This window comes from Poecilia formosa, unplaced genomic scaffold, assembly GCF_000485575.1.
Source record: "Poecilia formosa unplaced genomic scaffold, Poecilia_formosa-5.1.2 Scaffold18, whole genome shotgun sequence".
Taxonomy (NCBI): Eukaryota; Metazoa; Chordata; class Actinopteri; order Cyprinodontiformes; family Poeciliidae; genus Poecilia; species Poecilia formosa.
Window position 1 is genome coordinate 415,947 of NW_006799957.1, and position 27,196 is coordinate 443,142.

At 35.9% G+C, this 27,196-nt stretch overlaps 3 protein-coding genes and 1 pseudogene across 4 annotated transcripts in view; 1 reads left to right on the plus strand and 3 right to left on the minus strand.

Annotated features, from left to right (window-relative positions):
• Positions 1-2,611: 2,611 nt before the first annotated feature.
• Positions 2,612-6,400, minus strand: nat8l2 (N-acetyltransferase 8-like 2). Of its 2 annotated transcripts, none has more exons than XM_007546866.2 (2): positions 6,290-6,400; positions 2,612-3,786 (listed from the first exon to the last, which is right to left on the minus strand). In XM_007546866.2, the coding sequence occupies exon 2, from the start codon at positions 3,782-3,784 to the stop codon at positions 3,113-3,115; it is 672 nt and encodes a 223-aa protein (XP_007546928.1). In that variant the 5' UTR covers positions 3,785-3,786; positions 6,290-6,400; the 3' UTR covers positions 2,612-3,112. The 2 variants fall into 2 exon arrangements, with proteins under 2 accessions (XP_007546928.1, XP_007546925.1); XM_007546863.2 differs by lacking the exon at positions 6,290-6,400 and adding an exon at positions 6,012-6,234.
• A 7,190-nt stretch (positions 6,401-13,590) lies between these two features.
• On the plus strand, positions 13,591-14,796 carry LOC103134571 (adenosine receptor A1 pseudogene; annotated as a pseudogene).
• Positions 14,797-16,365: 1,569 nt separating this feature from the next.
• LOC103134569 (uncharacterized) lies at positions 16,366-18,783 on the minus strand. Its single transcript, XM_007546860.2, has 6 exons — positions 18,592-18,783; positions 18,317-18,465; positions 18,155-18,228; positions 17,704-17,802; positions 16,768-16,866; positions 16,366-16,670 (listed from the first exon to the last, which is right to left on the minus strand). The coding sequence occupies exons 1-6, from the start codon at positions 18,694-18,696 to the stop codon at positions 16,516-16,518; spliced, it is 681 nt and encodes a 226-aa protein (XP_007546922.1). The 5' UTR covers positions 18,697-18,783; the 3' UTR covers positions 16,366-16,515.
• Positions 18,784-25,329: 6,546 nt separating this feature from the next.
• The window catches only part of adora3a.2 (adenosine A3 receptor a.2), a 2,462-nt gene continuing 595 nt past the window's right edge, over positions 25,330-27,196 (minus strand). Inside the window, exon 2 of the mRNA XM_007547091.2 lies at positions 25,330-26,067. Within this exon, the coding sequence (XP_007547153.1) occupies positions 25,416-26,067 (652 nt within the window). The 3' untranslated portion in view covers positions 25,330-25,415. The remainder of the gene's footprint in view (positions 26,068-27,196) is intronic.

Consider the following 27,196-nt stretch of genomic DNA (forward strand, 5'->3'; position numbering starts at 1 on the left):
AACGCATTTTGATCTGAGAATAAATAAAAACTATGAATACAAAAATACTAATTCCCAAGTACACATAAAAAATATCTGTTTTGGATTATAAATCTTTATAAATAAGATCCTTTAGGTGGTTTTTGAAGTGATTTAGATGTCAAAATAATCCTACCTATGTATACAATACGACAGCACAAGCAGCTGTTTTTTTATCTTATATCTTTTATCTTCTCTTTTGTGTCGTTATTACTATTTAAATGTATTTTGTCTTGTATTCCCCAGTTTTTACAACCTATATCAGAGCCTCTTTTATCCTTCTGGATCAGATCTGTATTGGCTAGCAAAGCCTATCGTTCCCGGTAACAGTTTTTGTCATCCTTTCTCTCAGTTTATATTAAAAGTCTCTGTTTTTAGAATCCTGTTCCATTTCTGCACTCAATCCTTCTGGTAAATACTATAAAATAACATTTGTTTGGCAAATAATCTGGAAAAAAAAATTAAATCCAGACGATTCTTTGACTGTACACATTTTAAAACACAATAAAAAGGGCCATCTGCTTATAGTAATATAAGTTAATAATAAAAATAATAATAATGTGTTATGCTAGTTATTACAACAGTATATTTCCTCTGGGTCTAATTCAGCTCTAGCTTTTATTGTCAGAATAAATCTCACCCGTGTTTAAAGTTTTTTTTTGGTACATTTATTATTGTATTTTCTGTTTGGTATTAGAGTTTTGAAGAGTCCCTAGAACTTCTTCTTCATGTCTGTTCTTGAAATGATTTTGAACATTTGGCTCCACCTACCGACAGAATGAAAATACACATGTAACAGAAATTTACATGAACAGTTTCATCTTTTTCACAATAGGGACAATTTAAATGAATCTGGATAAACAGTATCTTAAAAAAAAGAAATGAAATAAATAAATAAATAAATAAATAAAAATAACAAAAAAATAAATAAAAATATACTTACAATAATTGTAATAATAATAATTATATTTTTGTATAGTAGATATTTGTGTTTAAAATTATTTTTGCAAACAGAAATCTTAGATTGTGATCACATAAAATGCCCTGAATTTTATGGTTATAATATGACAACATGCAGAAAATGTTGCTGCAGTATCAATACTTTTGCAAAGGCTCTGAACCTGGAACTGCTGCATTTCTTAGGTAAGCAGTGCCCTCTGCTGTGTTAGACTGAAAGTGATTCTGACACCAACAAACTAAAAGTGCTTACAAATAGATCTGTTTAAAATATGTCACTGTTTAATTTTAACATTGGTTGGTCCACAGTAACAGATTAGTGATTTAAAAAATATATGTAAAAATAATTTATATATCAAATATTATCCAGGTACAACAACAAATGCATATCTAATCTGAATCAGGTTTACTGTCAAGTCTTTTTGCTTGCTGTTACTAAAATAAGAGATGCATAAAAATGTTTGTAGAACAAATGGACAAGTACGAAAAAAAATTTATTTCTTGCCTTGCAGACTTATTATAAAGTATTTTGGGTTTAATAGTATTTTACTGATTGTCACTGTATATGTTGTATTAATATTTATGACTGACATACTGTGGAAACCTTCCAGGGGCTGGAAAACGTCACTGTGATACGTGGCTTTAAAAGTGTCCCTACCTGGATTATGTCTTACATTTATAATAATTTACATTCCCAACGACAAACACCTACATCTGGAATAACAGCTTCTTGAAGCTAACTCACATGGGTTAGAGTTCGGCTGGGCTATTGTGGTATTTATATTTAAAACATATTAATATTTATCACTGCCGTCATGGAAAAAACTGGGAAAAAGAGTAACAGTAACAACTCAAGCAATAAAAAGTGTTTGGATTTTGGAAACATCATACTGAAGTGTTTATCGCCATGACGATATACTCTCAATAAAAACAAATGATATGACAACTGCATATCCCTATGTGGAAGCTATTTACAGAGTCTGTTAGCCTACACATACATCTGGACATAAGGTTTTAAAGTACAGCGTCACAAGTTGACATTTATGAGCATCTGACTGGTACTACTCCACCCCAGCACGTCAAGCAGCATCTTCCTGCCATCATTACATGCCACCTGAAATTCATGTTTACTGCTTATTCTGTGATGCCTCCACAGGTGGGCAGTATGCTTTGGAGTATGTAATGTCCCAACCTGAGGTCAGAGAAAGAGCATACCGATACACTAAGATTCTTAATTATTTAGGATTTTCTCTACAAGCAATTTATAAAACACATTTTCATAATTTACATAATCAAACGCTTTTGACGCATCAATAAAACAGTTAAAAATTGTGGCATTATACCTATTGCATAAATGTAAGATCTGATTGAAACCAAAAATGCACACATCAGTGCCAATGGTTTTGATTTAATTGTGGTAGTTCAACACAAATCTCAACGGGTCAGCATTATGAATGTAGGTCAGGCTGATTAAGCTAAACAGACAGAGCGCTTGAAGGTGAGTGGTGAGGTCTAACGGAAAAGAAGAAAGGAATGGAAGAAAGGACAAACGGTAGAGAGGTCAGGGTTCATTTACTGAAATGTTTTTGTCTTATTCTATTGCTAAATTAAACAAAAAATACAAATAAAGGCAACATATTAGAAAAAAATAATCTTTATTTCAGATTTAGTGCAGACTTTTTGTCAGAAGAACAAAATTGGTTGTTATAAAAACAGTTAGTGGAAACAGGTCAGATTAATAACACACTCAATAATATTCAATAGGTGGAGTGAAGTAAACTGTTAAAATTTCATTAATTAAACATTTAACAAGCGTAAACAAGAAATTAGAACTACTTTCAATAAGTTGGAGACAACCAAACGTAATGATGGTGAATGCATCATAATCAGAGTTAAATAGCATAATTTAACCAATCCCCACCTGTAAACAAAAATGATTAACTCTGCAACATAAATATTGTAATTTTATATCCTCACACCTTCACATATTAAAGCCTTTCATTACTTTTTCTCTGATGTCACACATTATTCACACTGTTTTTGGTCCCCATGTAAGTGGAAAAGCTACCACTTATAAGACAGGCTTTTCTTTAGGAGGTGCAAAGTAAGACACAGAGGCAAACCCTAAGCTGTAGCTTCACAAAAGTTTTTCCATTTTTAAAATGGTGACTTGGACCAACGCAAGCACCCAGGAGGGAGAATATGCCTCTGTGTGTGTGAGGACAAGTTTGAACCCCAGTTTTTTGTACAGATCCACAGCAGCCATCTGGGTGGAGGTGGTCTCTAGCACCACCTTGGAGAAGCCTCGCTCCTTACAGAAATCAATCACAGTCTGAGTCAACCTACGGCCCAGTCCCATCCGCCTGGACTTTGGCGAGATGCTCATTCTGAACAATTCCCCATGCTTCTCATTCCCACTTTCTATACACAATACAGCCACCATGCCGATGACCTGCGTTGCCCCGTCGACCTCAGCCTCTGCCACCCAAAAGCAGTCATCCGGTCTGCTCAGGTAGCTCCCATCGATGTCCTGCATATCTGTCTTCAGTTTCGCTGCGACATACCTGGCGAATAGGTCGTAGGAGCAGCAGTAGATGAGTCCCACCCAGGCTGCTGACAGCAACAGAGCTGTAAACAAAGAGCCCAGGAGGTAGCCAACCACACCCAGAGACAGGATAATAGTGAGGTGGAGAGGGCTAGTCATGGCATTCTGAAAACATGGGCCGATGTGCTCCCTGATGCCGTTGCTGAACAGGCGCCGCACCGTGTCCTTGTCTGAGGGACGGTAGCGGCGGATCACCAGCTCCATGACTACAGGAAAAAGCAAAAAGAAGAAGCATGAGTTGTAAGTTTTTTACTATCTATCTTGTATCTTTTCCAGAACCAAATTATGGAAAAGCGGCATACAGTTTCTGTTCTCCACAAATGTGGAACAAACGTCCAGAAAACTGCAAAGACGCTGAAACACTGAGGTCCTTTAAATCAAGGTTAAACTCCACCTGTTAAGATTTGCCTTTGATTCCTAGTAACTGGCACATCGATTGATATATTTGATATTTATTGCTAATGTAACACTTAAAGTTTATAGCAGTATAGCTATAAACTTTACCGTATAGCATTATATACTGTATAATGTTTTGTGGAGTAATGTTTTGTTCAAAGTCAAGTCACATTTGACTTGACTTTGTCATTCGCATAAAAAATATGGTCCTTATGTAATAACAGACTTAATGCACCATATTCAAATGGAGTGTACTAAAATACTTTGTAACCTTTACAGAGTAAGATCTGGACAGAAACAGAGCTGGAAATCAAATTATTCCAACTTCTGCAGTAAGGACTATTATATCTTCCATTAGTAATGTTATTTTAGTCAGCAGCATGAAGAGAAGCTGCCAGGCTGCTATGGTTGTGCTTCATTCTCCAATCCAATGTTTTAATAGCTTTGCAGTTTTATTAGTTTTAATGTTTCGTTTTGACTTTAGATTTTAAATTCTATTTTAGTTTTAGGTACTTTTTTACCATTTGTTTGATTAATTATTATTATTATTTTAAATGCTGGTTCCATTTTAGTTTTTATTAGTTTCAGTTCTAGTTTAAATCTGTTTTGTAAGATGAATTACATAGTATGGGGCAAGATTGGAAAAGAAGAAAAGTAAAAAATATAAATCCCAGAAATTGCTAATAGTTTCTTTTATGTATTAATTTAAAGCAGAACAGCCATAAATATCAGGCAAGTATAAGAAATATTTATAACTGTCGAAAATTCAGTAAGCACAGTAACAGCAACTGCAAAGCAGCTAATGCAGATTAACCAAATTAAAAGTAATTCAGATTAATTTCAATTTGCGCATTAGAAAGCGCAACATTAAATGCGGGTGTTACATTACAGAAAACACTGAAATTGACTGATAGCACCAGAACATAGCAGCCAAGCCATCATGAGGATAATGTTTTGGATATTTTGCACATATTCTGGTATTACATGGCAGCTGCTGGAAGCTGGTGCAATGTACAATGTTTTAAGTGTTTAGCTATCACTTAAAACACCGATTAAAAAGAAAATCACTGAAATTAACTGTGAATGTGAAGGGGTGAATCAAAGTGATCCTTAATATTTGTGGGTTTGTTCCCCTTTAAGAATGTCACTTATTTCCTTCCACTACAAGACACTTCCTTTTATCTAAGTTTCAGTCATTTTCAAAGTTATCTCAAATTGAACTTTGGCACTTTCTCCCAACTGTAGCTGGCATGTTAAGTGTGGACGGACTGCAGCAACACTTGACTGATGTACCTGCTATCTGCTGACATAATGTGGCACATTCATACAATGTCAGACAAAGCCATAAACTAAGCTATAAATTCAGTTAATTTTGTGAACACTTTTATTTTGTTAGTTGTTCTCTCTTTTTTTGTAAACTCTCATTTTTATTTTTATTTCAGTTAACAAAAATGTTCTAGTGCAATAAAGATGTGAAAGTTTCAAATTGTTTCCTTATGCTAAATGATTTCGAAATGCAGCATTTCAATTCCCTAAATATAAAATGTGCTTGTTTCTCTGAATATGCATTTTATAGGATTTGTTGATTTAAGAATAAGAAGTTTAAGATTAATTTTCAAACCAAGTATATAATCAAGTACATAATGCTAGAACTACATGTAAAAATAATGAGCAAGGTCTACCTATTTCAGAAAAGATAACTGGAGTAGCTGGTAGGAATACTTCAGTCGTGCTGTATTAAATTCCATGCTTTCTCTGCTTGGAATTTAATACTGGGTTAGCTCGCTAAAACTGCACAAGCTAACCCAGGCTGTGTAGTAGCTCGTGAGCGAGCGGGTACAAAGGAAACACAAAGATTTATCATGTTTTTATAGTCAAATACGCAGTAATCTCGGGCTGCGTCAAAATCACAAACAGCATGAAGAACAGTTTTTTACCCCTTCACCATAATTTCTTAAATCTGAATGCAATACTAGCTAACCTATCTTAAACACCTGATTGGGATTTACTCATTGTTCGGTTATGTTAAACTCACCACAAAATACTTCTCGGACCCTTACTGTACTTTACGCAAACTTTCTCGGTTTGTTCAGTTCATCGAACAGCAACTCTGTAATCCGACTTACACCTCAGCCGCTTAAAAAGACAGCAACCCTTGCAAACACCGTTTGAACGTATATTTAGGTTAATAGTTAAACTTTAAACTTGTGCAGTTACATGAACGGGACGTACACATTTGATTCGGGTCAGAGTACATAAGCGTCATAAACGGGAAGTGACATTGTTTATCCTTTTAAGTCCACTTCTACTCACCTGAAACTATAGAGTGAGTGTCATGAGTGTAACTCTGTGATATCGGTAGTAAATCATATTTAAAGTACTATTAAAATATTAAAATATGTCGGTAAAGGAAGAGCTCAATGAGTAAATCAGACTGTTGCAGCTTGAAGAAGTCATAAGTTTTGTGTTGTGCGAAATTCTGTTCCCCTGTGAAAATGTGTTCCCTGCGTCGGGAGCGCGCATTGCAGCCAGAGAGGCGGATCCGACGGATATGACCATTTACACTGCGCTTCTGATCGATTTGTCGGTAAAAAAAAAAAAAAAAAAAAAAAAAAAAAAAAAAACGAACTCATATGATCATGTCAAGGATGTAACATTCATTTTAATCGGCAGCTGTTGTTTTAAAATAAATAAATAAACCAGGTCTTGTTTTGTGTTGTTATTTCCATCCTCTTATATCAGCAATGAAAAATTCTAAATACACACTACGTGTTGGAAACCTGTGTTTGGTGACTGACTTTTATTTGTCAGGCGTAAGTGACAAAAGTTGGAAAAAGGCCGATTCTCTTTTCGTTTAAAGTAACAACAATATATATATTTGATAATGTATGTAGAAATTATTTTTTCAATAAAAAGAGAAAAAAAAACTAAATTGCTCTTGGGGCCTCCTGGTGGTCGTGGTAGGTACAGCATGCTTCGGTCAGAGGCATTGTTTTGTTAGCAAAACAATGTTTCAAAAAAGGACTTATCCTTCAGGGAGGTAGAAAAGAAAGATGAAGAATAGAAAAAAGCCAAGCTAAAGGTTTGTTTTAATGTGTCTTGGTATTGTATAGATTAGTAAAGCTGCTAATAGAAAATTAGCTTCAACGGTCCAGTTCAACAGCCAAACATTTGTGCTTAGGGTCTTTGTGTGAAACTGAGTTTAAACTTTTAATGAGTTGATTCTCATAGTTTGCTCTGTATATTTTTGAGGTATTTTTGGCTTCAAAATGTCGTGTTTGATAACGTTTGATAACAATAATTAAAACTTCTCAATGTTTGACATTGTCTAGCAAAATGTTTTTACGTCAGGCTACATGGCTGCTACATCGATGAGCTGCTCTAAGCTGTAGTTGGGGATATGTTGTTTGCTGCAGAGCATAATCATTTTGTGGCTAAAACAAACATTATTTTTACATCAACTTCTAAGTTGAAAAAAGACTCATCTGATATAAATTAAATTTTTAGCTATTGGAGTAACGCTTAAAAGAAATTTATTTAATAATCAAAGAATGTTATGAACATGTGTGTAGGGATGCACCGATTGCAGATTTCTGGCCGATTCCTGGTTACTGATCTTTAAAAAGCCTGACCTGCCGATTTTGATTTTGGTTGATATATATTTTTTTTGTCTGAAATGTCTCTAAATATAGTAAGAAAGTCACTGTTGGCAACAGTAGGGTGAATATTGTTAATTGTAAACGTGCAATTAACAATTGCACGTTTACAAAGCAATTGTAAACATCAGACTGTCAGTCTGTTTCACTGACAGACTGGTGGGCCAGTCTGTCAACCTCTCACTGCAGAGCAGAAGAGACAAGATTAGGGGATAAGATGGGCTTCACATGTAAGCATCGGCCAATCACGATCCCCCAAAATTTAGGAAATCGGGACCCAGAAATCAACTGGTCGATAAATCAGTTGGCCAATAAATGTATCTTCTGTTATGCATGTATATAATGTAAACAGCACTGCCAGAGATGCAATAAGTTTATAGCAGGTGTGAGAATGACCAAATGACCGGACTGCTGATTACAGCCAGTCCACATTGTTAGCAGAACTATAGGGCCCCACAAACCAGATTTCGCTTATGGAGGCTTGGGCCAGCCCTGTCCCCAGACAGCAGTGGACTGCAATGAGGACTTCCAATCATGTTGGAATTTATTATATTCATTGTTCCATCTATGCATAATTTGCTTGACAAAAAACACATTTTTATATAAATGATGTTGTTCAGGTCTTCTTTAAGCTTTGAGGAAGCTATCAGCCTTTTAGTTTCATATATATAATTTGAAACTAAAGCGGTATATTTGGACCATGTTCAGAAATAGCATTGACTATTGCATCAATTCATAGAAACTTTGAAACAGATGAGGAGGCACTTTACCACATCCTTGATAAAGAACAACTTGATTCTTGCCTCCAAAGTGACTCATGGGCACAAATAAAAGTGGAAATTACTAGACATTTTTATAATTAAGTTGCTTTAAGTTTGGTGGAGGTTGATAACATTTCAACATATCATTTCCGACAGAAGTCAGAAGAACAGAGGAAGCCTGAATACCAGTGAATGTGTTTCACAACTTGTTTCTATTTGAAGTTTGCAGGTTTTACCCTTACCAGCATGAGCATTTTAGCAGTCATTTGGCAGTTCATCCTTAACAAGAAATTGTTCTTAACTGAGATCGATCAGGTTAAAATGAACTGATTTGTGTTCACAGTTCCATTCATCCATTGTTTATATTATCTACCTTCAGTGGTTATTGAGCAAGAACACTGAACAGGTTGCCAGTCCATCACAGGGCAGCACAGAGACACACAAGACAAACAACCATGCATACACTCACACCTAACAGTAATTTAGACACCAGAAACTAACTTTATTAGATTACCTTGTCTCTTGAACTAACTGTGCATGTTAGCGTATAGTTAGAATATGCATGAACATGTTATGCACTAACATGTTAGTGCTTCCTCTTGTGGGAGGAGGAAGCAAGAGAACACAGAAATAATCCCTGCATGCAGAAAATCATGCCACACTTCCTCACAAAAATTATATTTAACTATGGCTGAATTTATTATATTCATTGTTCCATCTATGCATAATTTGCTTGGCAAAAAAATAATTCTCCTTCCCAGGTATTGCTTCAGCAGAACCTGAAGCTCTCCGATCTGGTCACAATCGGGGAATTTAAAAGTTTGATAAATGGATTTGAAAATATGTGTATATGGGACCCCTTCTTTTGGTCCTGCATATGGTATTTTTGGTTTAGTGAATCATACTATTATTGTTTTCATGATATTGTTGGTGATGTGTTTAACAGGTCTCTTCCAAATGAGACCATGAGTATCAAGAGATTTTCTCTTATGAATAAATGATTAATAATAATAATAGAAAATATAATCTAATTTAAAATTATATTATATATATTATATGTATACATAAGAATCAAGTTGATCTTTATCAAGGTTGTGGTTAAGAGCCTTTCCCCTCATCTGTTTCACAGTTTCTGTGAACAAGTGCAATGATGCTATTTCTGAATATGGTGTGAAAAATCTATTTCTTCTGCTTTCTCCTAGTGCTATCTAGAAACAACCAATCAGAGGCATGAGAGTTTTAGAGCTGTGAAGCCACAATGTGGCTGCTCATTGTCCCTCCCCTTGCGCTGTGCTATGCTGTAGCTAGCATAGCCTGCTGTGAATGCTCATTCTAGTCAGTATAGCTACCAATGACAGCAGATAAACATTTTTCCATTAATGATAAGTTGATTTTCCACCAATAGCACATTTAGCAGTGACTGAATGAGGTTGATTGACAGTGCTAAGACCGTCCTACTGGTTCTGATTGGTTGTTTTTGGTCTGAACATTGCATTACTTTGGCCAGTAATAGTAGCTCAGGAAGGAGATGGAGGAGATTGATTGTTTTCACAGATTATCTGTCTCATAACAAACTGACATGACATGGTGACAGCTTTAACAAATATGGAGAAAACATATTTTTTATTAAAGTTATATACTGCTACTTGAATAAAATGCAACTACATTGCATTTTTTGAGAAGTCTGGATTGCTTCATGTATATTTTACATGTTGACTGTTTGTGGGAAGAGACATTTCAGTAAGCTAAAACTAAGAAAAAATTTAAGCAACCTACTTGCGTACTGTATGCAGACTGCTGCATGTAAAACTAATGAGCAGTAAATATTGTGCTAGTATCAGTATTGGACCAAAGAAAGCAAGACAGTTGCAAGCCTTTAAAATTGACACTTTTGATAGGTCAAATAGACTCAAATAAATTGTAACAGCAGCTGCGCAGGGGGGCCTAATCAAATTTGTTGTCACGGGGCCCATGATTCCTGGCGGCGCCCCTGATCGTACCATAATTGTTTTCATGTTATTGTTGGTGATGTGTTCAACAGGTCTCTTCCAAATGAGACCATGAGTCTCAAGAGATTATCCTGTATAAATAAATGATTAACAATAATAATAAAAAATATTTTAATTTTTGTTTGTGCCCATCAGCCACTTTGGAGGCAAGAATCAAGTTGATCTTTATCAAGGATGTGGTTAAGAGCCTCTTTCCCCTCATCTATTCCACAGTTTCTGTGAACAAGTGCAATAGCTGATGCTATTTCTGAATATGGTAATGGTCTAAACCACAGTAGTCTTGAATCTTAGACCACAAAGCTTAAAAAAAAGCCTGAACAACATCATGAATTCACTCATTTTTACCCTGAGAGTTGCTGCTGACAGTCAGCACCATGAACACTGGAGAAGTCATTTATACCGTGTTGGAAGTCCTCATCGCAGTCGGCTGCTGTCTGGGAAACATGTTGGTTGTTTTTGCTTTGTGGAAAACTAAAGGCATCCAACAACCCACCTTCTGCCTTATTGTGTCTCTGGCTGTGGCTGACTTTCTGGTTGGATTTGTTGCCATACCAATGGCTGTGCTGCTGGATGGACATCTGGAGACTTCATTCCACACATGCCTCTTCATCAGCTGTGTACTCATCCTCCTGACCCTAGTTTCAATCCTGTGTCTGATGGCCATTGCTATTGATCGTTTCCTGCGGGTCTATATCCCTCTGCGGTAAGAATTGTCTTTAACTTTTCACTGAGCACATTTCAATCATTCTGAATACTTACTTACATTTTATTCTCTGAGTTCTGACAGGTTTTCAGCTTGACCTCAGGTTTTTTTAATGTCTTTTTCAGAGTACTAAGTAGGAGTTCAATGTATCTAAAGCATTCTTTCACCAGAGCGGACTGATGATGAAAAACAAATCTTTAATTAATTTGGTTCAGAAATCTTTCATTTATGGTGGATTTCCTGTGATCAGACATTGTACAAACAAGCTCAAATCTTGAGTCATCTCAGTCACATACTTTTAATAGCTATCAAAATGTTTCAGGCAAAAAACATTAAGTGACCACCTCAGTTTCTCCGATTTTACTTTTCATAGGTATATGGTTGAGTAAAATGAACATGGTTCTTTTATTCTATGAGCTACTGACATGTCTTTGAAATTCTAAGCAAAAATTAAGTATTTGCAGAAAATGAGGAATGCTCAAAATAACGAAAAAGATCAGAGTTGTGCAGAGACCACTAAAGGGGCAGGTGCTCAAAAAAGAAAAAAAAGGCACATCTAACCGCATTCAAGGACAGAATATTATAGCCACACAGCTTTCAGAGTTTAATAAACAATGATAAATTACAAAATTGCGAGATATACAATCAAAGCTAAGGAAAATCTCGTATATGTAAGATATTTTATTAGTAATTTTTTTCTGCAGGTCTATTTTGTTATAGGAAAGTATTGCAATAATCAAACCCGCAAATTTAGCAAGATATGTAAATCAGAGCTGGACCACCAGACATATTTTGTCTTTACAGAATTACACTATTAAAAATATAAACAAGGGCACAATGCAACCTTTTAGTGGACTGTAACCTATAAAACCAAGAGCTGCCTGTTTGCTACACTTGCAGTGGAGATGAAGATGGTCCATTCAGGAAAGCAGAGCTGCATCAAAATAAAACAAAACAAAAAAAGCAAATATTGAATTGTTAATGCATGTCACCATGAGAAAATCCTACTGAGTTTTGCTTAAAAAACTTTTAAAAAAAAAATTAAAATCAGTTTTGTCTCATGAATTTTTTTTTTGTGCAAACCAAACTTATTTGTGCTTGTCATAAATCTTTTCTTGCTATTCTCATATAATATAAGTTAATATAAGTTTTTGTTTGTGAGTCAAAGTTTTGCTTGTGATTCTCACATGACGTGGCCTAAAATCCCAACAAAAGATTTCTGATGTGTGCAAATAAAAGTTTATGTTTGGCAAATAACTTTTTTAAGTTCACGAGACAAAAGTGAGTTATTTAATTTTAAAAAATAAGTTTCTTAAACAAAAGTTTTTGTTTAAAAAAAGAAATCATTACAATTCCAAAAGATTTGATTACAATTTTATTTTACTTAACTGAGGTTAGTTTTTTTTTTTTTATTGAATAATTGGGGGAAGAAATAACTGCATACTCTGCGAACCAGACCCTAAACGTATTTAAAGTCTGGATTGAGTTTTTTTTTCCCCTTCATTAATTACACACTTTTATTACATACATTATATCTATCATGGTAATTCAGGGTGAGTTATTTTTAATTCTACATGGATATCCTTGTTGGACTTTTATTTAAGTGCTTTCTCCTTCAAGATACATTTACCTAACGCTAGAATAATTGCAATGTACATTATGCAGCAAAGGAAATTAGAAGACATATATCCATTATGGAGATGATAGGTTTTGGGATGTGCCCCTACTGCATAAACGATACTGAAGAATGACTGCTGACATTAACGATACATGGAAGAAGCTTTTCAGTTATCTGGCTTTGCTAGCAAAGTCGTTAGCTAGCAGCTAGCTGATAGCACAACAACAACAGCCTAACGTCTGTATGATAAAAATACCGAATCGATAGATAAGAACAGTTTTTCCTCACCTGGCTGTCTCCTCCAGGTCAGTAGTTCTTCAGAGAAAGGCAGACGCAGAGGCCTCTCAGTGTCTGTTGTATTTCATTACCTCTCTGCTTAAACCGCTGAAGCAGAAACGATAATTCAACGTTTTCCGTCATCTGACAAGTAGCAAGTCTACTCCACTTTATTCACCAAAAACGTTTTTTTTAAATTCACCAAAAACTGTTCTGTAATCTGGAACGTTCGTTACGTTGAGCTCCAGTTAGCCGCCTCATCTCACTGCGCGAGAGGCAATTTTGCGTCATGTGTCACGGGCAAAAGGTCAAAGGTAACGAGGTGACCGGAGGGCTTATTATGTTGTACAAAAAAAAAATAATAATAATAATTTTAGTACATGTTATTATGTGTCAAAAGAGGGCTTAGAAAATAATAATACAAAAAAAAAGACCAAAAGGGCACTTGGGGGCAAGGAGCAAAAGGGGCAGGTGCTCAAGATGAAGTACTTTCAGACCTCAAATATGGCACAAAAAACAAGTTCATATTCATTTAGAAACAACATTACTGATGTTTTAACTCAGGAAGCATTCAGAAATTTATTTTTTCCAGAGCTGTTGTTATTTCACCATTTCATTAAAAAAAAAAAACAAAAAAAAAACTGTTTAATTTCCTTGACTTTGCGTAAAATTCTGACTGGCGCTCTATATGTTTCTTTACAGATACAAACGGACTGTAACCTGGAAACATTCCTATTCTGTTGCAGCTGTATGCTGGCTTGTTGCAATACCACTGAGTTTCACTCCCATGTTTGGATGGCATAAAGACCCACCTGACTCTGCTAATTCTACAGTTGTTTGCCGGTTCATAGAAGTGATTCCCATGTCCTACTTGGTTTACTTTAGTTTTTTTCTTTGCAACCTCATGCCTCTGTTGGTGATGATTGTTTTGTACAGCTGTATATTCTGTTTTATTCATGGAAGACTGAAAGAAAAACCTGGTAATGGTGCTCAAAATCAGTCACACATATACCTTCAGAAAGAAAAACAGCTTGCATCGTCTCTGGCTCTGGTCTTGACTCTTTTTGTGGTCTCCTGGCTCCCTATTCACATTATGAACATCGTGGTTTACTTTCATGGACCAGACACTGTACCATACATAGCTTTCTATGTTGGCATTCTGCTTTCACACGCTAATTCAGCTGTCAATCCAGTAGTGTATGCATTTAAAATAAAAAAGATCAAGACAGCTTATGTGAAGATTTGGAGACAGTTTGTTCTGTGTACAGCAGAAAATAAAGGCTCTTCAGTGAGCCAGACAACAGAAAACGCCAGCAGTAACATGAGAAGTGGTGAAAATGAAACAACGCTGATCTAACTTTTTCAGTCTGTTTCTTTGTGATGCATGTCACTGAAATACAGATTTTATCTCAAGATTTGAAAGAGCTGTATAAATTGCATAGAATCCTTGTTTAATAATGAACTGCAGCTTTTGTTGTCTCTGTTTTCATTTTCTTCATTTTTGTGAACCAGGTGATCTTTGCTAAGCTGTATAAATAGCTTGATGATTTTTCACTTAGTTCTGATTATTTCCAACTTATTTGAAAAAGGACAAGACATGAAACAATGTCAGATTTAAATAGTCATTGCCATTTTTAGACCAATGCTGATAAATCAAACTATAATGAATTAACTTCTTCCTCATTGTCATGTTTTCATTAAATGTTTGTTTTTCAAAAGGAATTACTGTTCGTCTTTATTTCTGATTATGTATTTGCATCAACAGTGTGGAAATTATGTTGGGCTTTTGTTTTTAGAAAGGGGTGAGCTACTTTCACTGATACTTTCACTGATACATTTATGCAGTAAGTGGAGAAACAGCAGGATTTGTAATACATGCTGGACTTTTCTGAAAAGCAATATACAATTTAGAATTTTCAGAAGATAGAAAGATCTAATGTAACTCTGAGGTCTGTTTGATACTACATGGAGGACTTTGCATAATAATATACTAGTTAATTTAGCTGCAAATATGACATTTTTCTAAGTTTAAAGACACCAAGTTTAAAGACACAATTATAAATGACTTAAATGCACATGGAAAATCTAACTTTGTGAATAAAAGCATCGATCTTTAAACAAGATAAATAATATCTTCATAAACAATCAGTATCATAGAGGTCTTGCATTTAGCTGTCATGAGTTTTATAGAGGACAACGCTACGATTAGCCTTTTTGGAGGAAGTGAGAATATATTAGCAAATCCCCCACACAACACAAATACCAACGGAAAAAATTGGCAAGATTGGTTTCGGATAGCACGACAGTCACAGACTATTTAAAGGTGTAAGAGGAACAGTCAAAGTTAACCATTTGTTTTGCATTCTGTAGTTATCATTTATCAAGAGAACATGCAATTAACAGTACCGGTTCTGTTTAATGTTCTGGAACATTGAAATGTTGAATGTTCTTTGTTTTTAAACATCCAGCCGTCCATCCGTCCGCCCATCCATCCATCTTATTCCGCTTATCCAGGATCCGGTCACAGGGGGTAGCAGCGATTTTAAACATTCAACGTTCAAAATCAATGCAACAAAAGTGTGTATGGAAATATAAACCTCAGGTTTTGCCACAAGCAGGGGTCCAGATCACAGCATCATGTTAAATGAGCTATAATGTGGATCTTGTCTGTGGAAGTCCCAAAACTTCCTCTCAGCTTCCCTGTCAATACTCAATCTTTCAAAGTGGGAGTCTGGTAAAGGTCTATCAACTCAATTCAAAAATACTTTATTAATCCCAAAGGGAAATTAAGTTACTGTTTTAGTCTTTTTTCAGAGTTGTCATTGATTCTAATGGTTGGATATCCTGTAGCAGTCAGCTTTACAGCAGATCTGTAGAGCAGTGTTTCCCCTGCTTCAGCACACATGATTTCAATAGTTGACTGATTAACAGGGTTTTGCTGAATTGCAATCATCTGCATGGGGTGGGTTGAAGCAGGGGAATATCATGCAGGTCAGTGTGCCTTGAGGACCAGGGTTGGGAAACACTGCTGTAGAGAACTCCACACCTCAGTCTTCTGTTGTTGTTCTGGACTTGTTTGAGCCTTATGGCCCCTTACTCCCTGACATTTCCCTAATATTGAACAATCAGGGAAATCTGACATTTCACATTGTTATATTGCTAACAAACCTTTACTTTGCCTCCACAATGAAGTGTTTTTGCTTGTTTGTTGGATTATTTTGCTTTTATTCTTATAAAGCATTTTGAATTACCCTGTTGCAGTAAATGTGCCATACAAATAAATGAGCCTGCCTTATCTAGACTCCACAGTAATGTGTTGAGATTATTTTTGCTGGAAGCTAAACAAGTAAAACATCATAGAAGAAATAGAGAAAGAGCAGAATTGTTCATAATTTACAACTACAGCAAGATGTTGCCATTTAGGTTTATTTACATTCAAAATGGAAACATTTAAATAAAGGTTGTAGTTGAAATCATCGTTTGTAGCCACTTAATGTGCATACAAATGTTTTTTCTCTAAGTAATTGTAACAGGAATGTAAGAAAGTAACATATCTACAAAACACTTGAGTATGCTTTGGTGAGTAAGTTTTACTCTTTCAATCACTTGGAGCAAGAAGGTGCGAGACTGATCATCAGTGATATCGTCAATATCTTGGCAGTTATCATAGTCTGAATTGGGAAAGAAAAGGAGTAGCAATGATCAGAAATAATCACATTGCTATATTTATTTCAATACATACAGTTTTCCTTGGTGTAGGAGTCTCACCTTGGTCTGCATTTAAGACCTGTGGTTTGGAAAAGCGAACACACTGGACCTGCATCTCAAACTCCTTCAGTTCCTCTTCAGTGATGGTCGTTCTCCTACCTGGTGAAGATGTGGCATAAAAGAAAAATGGTGCAATCTGTTTAACCAGTATCCTGCTTTGGAAAAGTTGTCAGTCAAAAAATATTGCAATTTTACACAATAATGTAGCAAAACTTGCACAAAGTGGTAACAAATTAGAAAAGGAACTGACAAAAATTGATTCATGCTCATCAAGGTTGCTAGAATAGTTTTGTGCTTTGAGCAAACAAATAGGAAGGATGAAAAAGAATTCTCTTAAAGCAAGATTATTATATATTTTCCAGGCACGTTGTGCCATTTTATACCACAATCAAGTTTCTATATTTAGTTGTCTTTAGTTGTTATATCAAAAACAAACTAATATCACTTCACATCTTAGCAGTATTTGAATTGGCGTCTTCAGAGATTCAAATTGGCCTCTGCAAAAATATTAGGTTTATTTACATTCAAAATGGAAACTTTTAAATAAAGGTTGTAGTTGAAGTCATCGTCTGTAGCCATCAGTCAAAAATATTAAATTTTTATCTGTCAATTTTTAAATGTTATTAACACAGGCTATTATGATGCCTTTGATTTTTATATGGTTTAACTAATAATACTTCAGACTGACCCCTGGAGCCCTATTGATTTAAGGTGAGGGGACACATTTTACTACTGAACCATCTACTGTTGAATTTCAGAGATCTTGTCCTGCACAAGAAACCAAGCCATATCAGCAAACCATCATGAGTCACCAGATTTCTCCCATAACATGGGCAGGAGGTTCACCAAAGTTCTCACCAATTTAAGTTATTTAGTGCAACAGAATTTACATGTAAAGTTCTAATATTTTAGATTAAATAAATTTGTTATCCTTACTGAGTAATGAAACAGTGCTCAAAGTGTCGTTGGACTTTACCACGATGCAGTCAGAGCAGCTGGTTTGCAGCAGAACATCTGGCTCACCAACTGGAGCATCTGTTGAAAACAGCGTGAGGTATTGTAATGCATTTTAAATTAAACTTCATCATTATAATTTTAAAGTTGCATCAAAGTATACAAAACATACTGTAACAGATTAACCTGAATTCTAATCACTATGTGCAATTTAAATAATTGTAGCATATCAATTATGTGTTTTCTAAGCACATATCAGAAATTGTTGATATGAAACAACAATTTTAAAATTGTTGTGAAAATACAACAATTTCTGATATGTGCTAATGTTTGCTTATCTTTTTTTATATTCATGTTATTTGAAACATCACTACAGGAAATGTGACAGAGTTTGGAAACTGATAATGAAACACCTGATGAAACAGCTTCTTACTTTCACTGTTGACTTCAAATACTTTGTTGTTTTCTTGAAAAAAATCCTCTGTTTCACTGAAGCAGAAGCCATACCTGGAGATGATTTATTTCAACATTTAACATAAAATACAAAAATCTAATATTTTACTTAAAAATGCAAGACAAAATAAAGATTACTCACATTTTAGCCTTAACCGTAGCAGTATAGAGGTTTGGCGTGCCCTTATGAGTAATGTCTACAGCAAGACTTGGCCAAAATATGTTGTTAACTAGCAATGCTGGCAAGCAGGCCTCTGTTGATACAGCTATGTAATGCCACCTCCCAGACAACTAGAACAGAAGAACATATGTATTTGTGAAAAACATTCTAAATTCTTAAGAAAAATGTGTTACTCTGTATTTTTTATTTATTTATAAGAAAAAAATAAATCATTTGGAAAATGCAATTTCACTTACCTCTGGACGTTTCTCGACTGGCTTTGCTAGTTTATCACAGGTCAGAGGCGCAGGCTGACCCACTGAGACAAAACTCAGCACAACAGCAACCCAAAGAGTCTTCATTATGGATCTTCAGTAGGTTCTTCTCAAACTCCACACAGGTCTGCTTTTTAAAGTTGCTACTGACCAATTATTGTTCCGGTACCTCCAACCGCCCCTTTGTCAGTGACAGTAAATGCATCCCCCCCAATTTTACCCTTACCAGTCTTTGTGTTTGCTGATCAAATAATCATTTGGTCTGTTTGCAAAGTCAGTGACACTGCTACCAAACACTTCTCTAATGTTTCTTTAATGCTTTCACAATCCTTCACTAGTATCTTCAATATATGAATTTTTCTGACACATCGCTTCAGCCTGGTCTTAATTTCACTTAACTTTATATTTGCCACAGGATTTGCAACTGGGGTTAGAGAAATCCAGATGTTGTGGAGGGCTTTGCTGCCTTAAATAGCTTCAGTAGAAATCTTTCTGTTACCGTTTTTAAAAACATTTTTCTAATGTCATTTATATTCTGATGGGTGTTGAATAACTGCTAAAGTTACACTTTTTAAAAGTAATACAATTTTAAAACCTATTTGTGACATTCACTATATTGCTAGTATTGCTCATTTTTAAATGTCACTGTCTAACCAGTGTTAGAGAGCAGCTTACACATTGGCTTATTGACATTCTCTGACAACATAAAAATATAATCTGAAAATGTACACATATTTATATTCTGCCACCAACATGAGCCAAAAACATGCCGTTAACATATGGCTGAGAGCAGTGAACTCTAGATTAACTCTGTTCACCAGGGGTTCAGGGTTATTGATCTGTGTGGTCCTGCTGCTCTAAAAACACAAGGGTAAAATAATAAAAAAAAAACAATTTGGGCAGTTAATAATACATATTTCCTCAAGACATCCATATTCTCTATATCAGTGTTTCCCAACCCCCTGGTCCTCAAGGCACACTGGCCTGCATGTTTCTGTTGTTTCCCTGCCTCAAGCACACATGATCTCAGTTTATGACTGCAATTTTGAAGCATACTGTAGTTTGAAACCAAAATAATACTTATTTTTTGTAAGTGATTGGTAGATATGTGGAGAAAGATGTCTAAGTTTAAGTTTCTGCCCCGGGGCCATGTTGATTGCTTATCCACCTGTGGTAGCATTGACGGTGCCTTCTTCAAATTGCACTCACAGAAATATTTAATCCTAACTTTTAAGATTTATGTAATATTATTACATAAATTACATATTATTACTACAAACTTCCATTTACTTCCACATCGACATGTGGCACAAGGAAGCTGGGATCGAACCTTCTGATCACTAGACGACAACTCTACCCACAGGTACATAGCCGCATATCCGTCACATGGACCGGAGTGCTGGGGAAAGTGCATCCTCTTCTTCTATTACCCTCTTAAGACAGATGGCAGCCAACTTACAGGGACCTTACTTCCACCTACTGGTGCAGGACTTTGTGTCTGATTCCCCATTTCACTTCTCATAACTTCAATGAAAACCAAACACATAAAATTTCAGTACCAGAAACTTGTTTAACAACTTTAATTATCTAAACTTTGTTAGTATATATTAACTAATTACATTCAGTACCTTCTCGAATTGATTCGATTATGTAAATAATAATTAAGTTAAAGGCATATAACATGAGTTTTTAAATAAAATCAAACAGATGTAAATGCATAAAAATTTACTCTGCCGTGAATCATTGCTGTGAGTGTGCAGCAGTCTGTGATTTATTTATTGGCCTCTTCCTTTACTGATATATTTTAACATTTTAGATCTTTAAATCTCAGTTTACTACCGATATCACAGAGTTACACTCCTGATACTCAAGCTATAATTTCAGGTGAGTAGTGGTGGATTTAAAAGGAAAAACAATGTCCCTTCCCGTTTCTGGCACTTGTGTACTCTGACCCAAGTCAAATACAGAACAGCAGTGTACATCCTGTTCATTTAGCTAAATGTTTAAAGTTTAACTATGAACCTTGATATAGGTTCAAATGGTGTTTGCAAGGGTTGCTGTCTTTTTTTTAGCAGCTAAGGTTTGTAGGTCGGATTACAGAGTTTTTATTTGATAAACTGAACAAAACGTAGAGTACAGTAAGGGTCCAAGAAGTATTTTTGTGGTGAGTTTAACGTAACCAAACAATGTGTAAATTCCAATCAGGTGTTTAAGTTAGGTTAGCTAGTACTTGCATTAAGATTTAAGAAATTATTGTGAAGGGGAAAAAACTGCTCTTCATGTTGTTTGTGGCTCCATAGATTTTGTGCTTCCCTCATAATGGAGCACTTAGATTTATCAGGTAGCAAACCCTTCAGTTACCATTGCACCTAAAATTCTTTAGTTAAATGTTTTTTTTCTGCACACTATTAGATTTTTATATGGGTACATCATCATTTATAAATCCATCCTCCATCTGGTTCTTTCATACTTGTCATGTTACATGTCACGCATAAAACAAACATGAGCCTCAGGAATTTATTACATTCATTGTTCCATCAGTGCATAATAAGCTTGGTAAAAAAAAAAAAAAAAATCTCCTTAGGTTTTGCTTCAGCAGAGCCTGAAGCTCTCCAATCTGGTCACATGTGGGGAGTTCAAAAGTTTCATAAAGGGATTTAAAAATGTGTCCATATTTGTTTTCAGTGGAAACCTTTTTGGTAGTGCATATGGTATTGATTTTCAGAATTGTTTAGTGGATTATACTACTACTGTTTTCATGCTATTGTTGATGTTTACAGCCAAGGGTGAAACTTTGTGTTGCAAGTTGGTGGGGATGGGGAGGAGGAGCCGGGGTCGCTGATCCGCCCACAGTTACTGGAAGGCCTATAGTGCTAAGAAAAAGGCCAAAGCTTACATGTGAATGCCATGCAGTCTTATTCAATCCTGATCAGGCTTGTCAGATTAATAGTACCTTTTGGAAATAATCTTTTAGCAGGTATTAAACATACTGTAACGATTCTGTGTTTTAGTTCTGCTGGTGTCCATATGGTTATGTGTATTTGTTATATGTTACATTGTGATCTTTATTGTTATGTGTAAAAAGTTACAGGCTTCCCCTGTCTGACTCCCGCTCACACGTGATAGACCTGTCATGTGGGCGGGGGATCAGGGGGCAGCAGGACAGGACCGGAAGAAGAGGGAGCTCGGGGGTGTTAGTAGGAAGCTAGTTCGGTGGAGCGCAACGGTTTGTTGGAGGTGTGAGCTGCGGCCTCAGAAATAGCGGCTCGTTTCTAATTACTAATAAACCCGTTTGGCGGACTACATCTGTGGTGTGCTGGCGTCATTACAATACTACGAAATCTAAATATGTTTTAAATGGACGTAATCTAATTAATCTACATAATGTCTTTCACTTGGTGATAGAATTACTAACAAAGGAACTTTTCAGTCATATTCTAAATTATGGGATGAGTCTGTATTTGCTGAATATTTTTGCCTTAATATAGCAAACAATAAAGAGGCGGAAAAAACTGTTTTGGGTCTGGTTGGAGCAGTTGGTGAGTAGAGTGACCATCGATATTACTGGATTCTACAAAATGTGGCTTAAAGATGACATGCTGACGTTTGGATATGTAAAAATATATATTTTCTTTGCATATAAATCTATAAATAGTTTGGTTTCTGCCAGTTTTGTAAAGATACAAGAGAGAACAAAGCAAATTTCTCTTTTATATCATCAATAATTTAATTGAATTGTCGCTGTAAGAGCCATGGTTTAAAATTTAACAAACTTTGGCTCTTTATGCTTTATGAAATATTTCATCTGAATATCACCACGTTCTACAAACAAATGATGCAATGATGTTCAGGGAAAATGTAGAAAAACGGGGTGTCTGTATAATTTTTTTCTCAGTCGGTGAGCTTACCGTCACACGCAGACTCGTTGCGTGTGACGGTAAATAACCAATAATATTGGTTATTTGTAGCTCAGATAACCAATAAACAGAACATCCTGTCCGTTGGAGATTTGTTTGTGAAGTTTCATTTTGCGATCATTAGGAAGGAACACTCACGATGGTTAATTAGCTAATTTAAACACCTGTTCTCCTGATTATCTGTCAGAAATGGAGGTCGCCTTATTTTTGTGTTAACCTTTGTGTTCCCCCGGGGTGTTTATTTATTTATTTTTTGCCCTTATCCCTTGTGTTTACAAATGGGGTCCAACTGAACCCACACCCATATCACTTGTATCAGTTGCCTCAGTGCTCACACGCACAAGGGTTAATTGAACCGAAATACTCCGAACTGCGCAGCAAGAGTGTATGCTAAGGTGATAAAAGTTAAGCTAGCATAGCTAACCTTCTCTCCACTTTCTTTCTTTTTTAATTAAAGCTTTTTACTGACCTTTAAAACTTGTGTTGAAGAAGATTTTAAGTTACAGTATATTTTTGGGAAATATCTCTGGCTCAATCTTCTTACGGATCCCAGGTTCTCCCGGCGGACCGCGTGTAGCCACACAGAAAACAACGAGTGTTGACGTCACAGAATTACAGAGTTTAATCCAATAGAAGACAACGTATGAAATTACAACAAAAACTGCAGAACAACAGAGACATACATTAATTTACCTGAGACAAATGGAAAAGAAGAAGGAAAGAAAGAAAAGCAAAGACGTCTTTGGAGAATTGCAAGAGCAAATCTAGTTTGTTCCTCACGTGCACAAATTTTTATAGTAAAGGCGTTGTGCCGTTACTGGTGCATGTCTGATGCAAAGGCTTTCTAACACCTTTCTCATGTCACGACTCTGAAGACCGAAGGACGTTGTCAGCAGGTTTAATGACGATTAAAAGGGTAAAACTGAAATGAAAACAAAAAATACAATAAATATGTGATCATATGCAGCATAAAATACAATACATTCAATTTCTACCGAACATCACATCTATATGCGTACATCTAGGCTACCAACTGCGCACCCGATAACCTCCCGATATCCTCCCATCTAATTAACATAAACATACTCCACCTTAAAACAACACATTAGAGCGCTATCGCTAGACAGAAACAATGTTACAAAGTTACAAACTTAATACATACCGGCAATGCAACCATACATGAAAGATTTCAACAGTAATTTACACCAACGAACACCAACGGCGTCTATTTCTACCGTTTAATAAGTTTTGTTTTGAATGACAAAACTTACTATGTTGTAGTACCTTAAAATAACATGAGAGGGCAGGCTTTCTCCCTTTTTTCTTGTATAAAAAACAACATTTATAACTTCAAAACAGAACAGGCGTATTTTTGTCTTTTAATTTATTCAAATAAGGCATATCTTTGCTCATCCAACCAGGAGCTGTCTCTGACCCTCTCTAAAGTTAGAAACTCCCTGAAATTTGTTTCCAAGATCAAAAGCCATTTGTCCCCTTTGTCTAAACAGAGTGGAAGCAAAGACTCTCCTGTACTGGCCTGGACTCCTGCTGTTTTATGGCTTTTCACAGATGAGTGTGAAAAGCTGGAACTTCTCCTGATTGTTTCCCAGACAGACAAAAGGCACTTTCAAAAAGATCTTCGCAAACAATCTGCTGCAACTACAGATAAAATAAAGGTCAATAGGGCAGTTAAGTTATTAATCTGAAAACTATAATTAGGGTATTTCAATCAAGACATGTTAAGTTTTAAAACTAGCATATTCTAGATTTATTTTCTTAATACTTGAACCTCGTTATCTTGCTGTCGTAGTCTTGACGATTAATATCAAAACTATTCGTCCCTTTTTCAGATACTTTGCTTGATTGTGTCATTTTCCCAACCACTGATATTCCTGACTCAATGCAAAGCAACAATGCATGTGGCGCACTGCCACGGCCGCACAATAAGTCTTGTGATGTCCAATCCACTAGATCAGTGAGCAGANTAAGTCTTGTGATGTCCAATCCACTAGATCAGTGAGCAGACTTGCCATTTGTTTTACAAAGCATTAACTGGCTGTTGATGCTTTGAATACAACGTGCAGCTGCTGTACAGTCCGCACGTAGGTGCAGGTACAAAAAAGAAGGAAATATTGGTGGGGACTGTCCCCATCAGGCCAAAGTTGGTGGGGACATGTCCACACCAGTCCTTCTGGAAGTTACGCCTATGACCTCGACAGATTACTGTGGAGTCTAGGTAAGGCAGGCTCATTTATTTGTATGGCACATTTCCTGCAACAGGGTAATTCAAAAATGCTTTATAAGAATTAAAGCAATATAATCCCTTCCAGCATACCTAGGTGGGCCCCATATGGGGAAAAGGAGGGCAGACAATATGGGTCCCATATGGGTTTGTCCACAGGTTCCATGGTGGCCCCACATGGGTTTGCCCATGTAGGGCCACCGCAAACATGGGCCCTACACAGGGCCTACATGGGCAAACCCATGTGGGAACACTGCCATGTAGGGCCCATGTAGGCAGTGGCCCTACATGGGCAAACATTTAATGAAAACCTAACAATGAGGGAGAAGTTAATTCCATCATAGTTTGATTTATCAGTCTTGGTCTAAAAAGTGGCAATGACTATTTAAATCTGACATTGTTTCATGTCTTGTCAATTTTCAAATAAACTGGAAAAAATCAGAACTAAGTGAAAAATCATCAAGCTATTTATACAATTTAGCAAAGATCACCTGGTTCACAAAAATGAAGAAAATGAAAACAGAGTGACAACAAAAGCTGCAGTTCATTATTAAACAAGGATTCTATGCAATTTACACAGTTCTTTAAGACTTGACATAAAATCCGTGTTTCAGTGACATGGATCACAAAGAAAGAAACTGAAAAAGTTAGATCGGCGTTGTGTCGTTTTCACCACTTCTCATGTTACTGCTGGCGTTTTCTGTTGTCTGGCGAGCAAGGCAACAAATAACTGTTTCTGTTGAACACAGAACAAACTGTCTCCAAATCTTCACATAAGCTGTCTTGATCTTTTTTATTTTAAATGCATACACTACTGGATTGACAGCTGAATTAGCGTGTGAAAGCAGAATGCCAACATAGAAAGCTATGTATGGTACAGTGTCTGGTCCACGAAAGTAAACCACGATGTTCATAATGTGAATAGGGAGCCAGGAAACCACAAAAAGAGTCAAGACCAGAGCCAGAGACGATGCAAGCTGTTTTTCTTTCTGAAGGTATATGTGTGACTGATTTTGAGCACCATTACCAGGTTTTTCTTTCAGTCTTCCATGAATAAAACAGAATATATACAAAACAATCATCACCAACAGAGGCATCAGGTTGCAAAGAAAAAAATTAAAGTAAACCAAGTAGGACATGGGAATCACTTCTATGAACCGGCAAACAACTGTAGAATTAGCAGAGTCAGGTGGGTCTTTATGCCATCCAAGCATGGGAGTAAAACTCAGTGGTATTGCAACAAGCCAGCATACAGCTGCAACAGAATAGGAATGTTTCCAGGTTACAGTCCGTTTGTATCTGTAAAGAAAGATATAAAGCGCCAGTCAGAATTTTACGCAGTCAAGGAAATTAAACAGTTTTTTTTCTTTAGTGAAATGGTGAAACAACAATAAGACTTTAATCCATTTAATTTTGATTCTTAAATGAATACAGTTAAAATTATACACAAATACTTAACTTAAGCCTGGTTTTCATATAAACACAGCCCTGGAAAAAATAAAGAGCCTACTCCACTGAACCCCATTGAAAACCTGATGGTTGTTCCACCAAATATTGATTTCTGAATGCTTCCTGAGTTAAAACATCAGTATTGTTGTTTCTAAATGAATATGAACTTGTTTTCTTTGCCTTACTTGAGGTCTGAAAGTACTGCATCTTTTTTGTTATTTTGACCATTTCTCATTTTCTGCAAATACTTAATTTTTGCTTGGAATTTCAAAGACATGTTGTCAGTAGTTCATAGAATAAAAGAAGAATGTTCATTTTACTCAACCATATATCCATGGAAAGTAAAATCAGAGAAACTGATCATTTGAGGTGGTCACTTAATGTTTTTCCGGAGTTGTAGCTATATTTATTTTTTGAGATATAAATGTTATCACAAGATATACAACTCTTATATCTCGTTAAAACAAGAAAGTTTCTTGTTTCAACGAGATATTGCTGCAGTGTTTATTTACGAGCATATGTAGCCAAATGTCTTTTGTAGAATAGTTTTACAGTCAAACAAGAGAACAACTTGTTGACAATGACAAGAAGTTTGACTTGAAGGGTCACAGTGAGGCTTTCAAATGTAAGAACACTGTTCCAATGTCACCACGGTGGCGCTCAGTGGTATTACTGTGCTGCAAAACACAGAACAGCCTTGTATTTTCTCAATTTAATCTTATATCAGCAACTCGATGTTTACACTTGGCCATAATTTTCTATTCCTAAGTGATGGTTGTTATCCAATCACACATCAAGACTGGCTTTAGAATGTAGTATAACAGTGAGCTTTACCATAAATCTTAATTAACTCTATCAAATATGCAACAGCTAGAATTTTGACTGAAACATTTTGATAGCTCTTAAAAGTATGTGACTGAGATGACTCAAGATTTGAGCTTGTTTGTACAATGTCTGATCACAGGAAATCCACCATAAA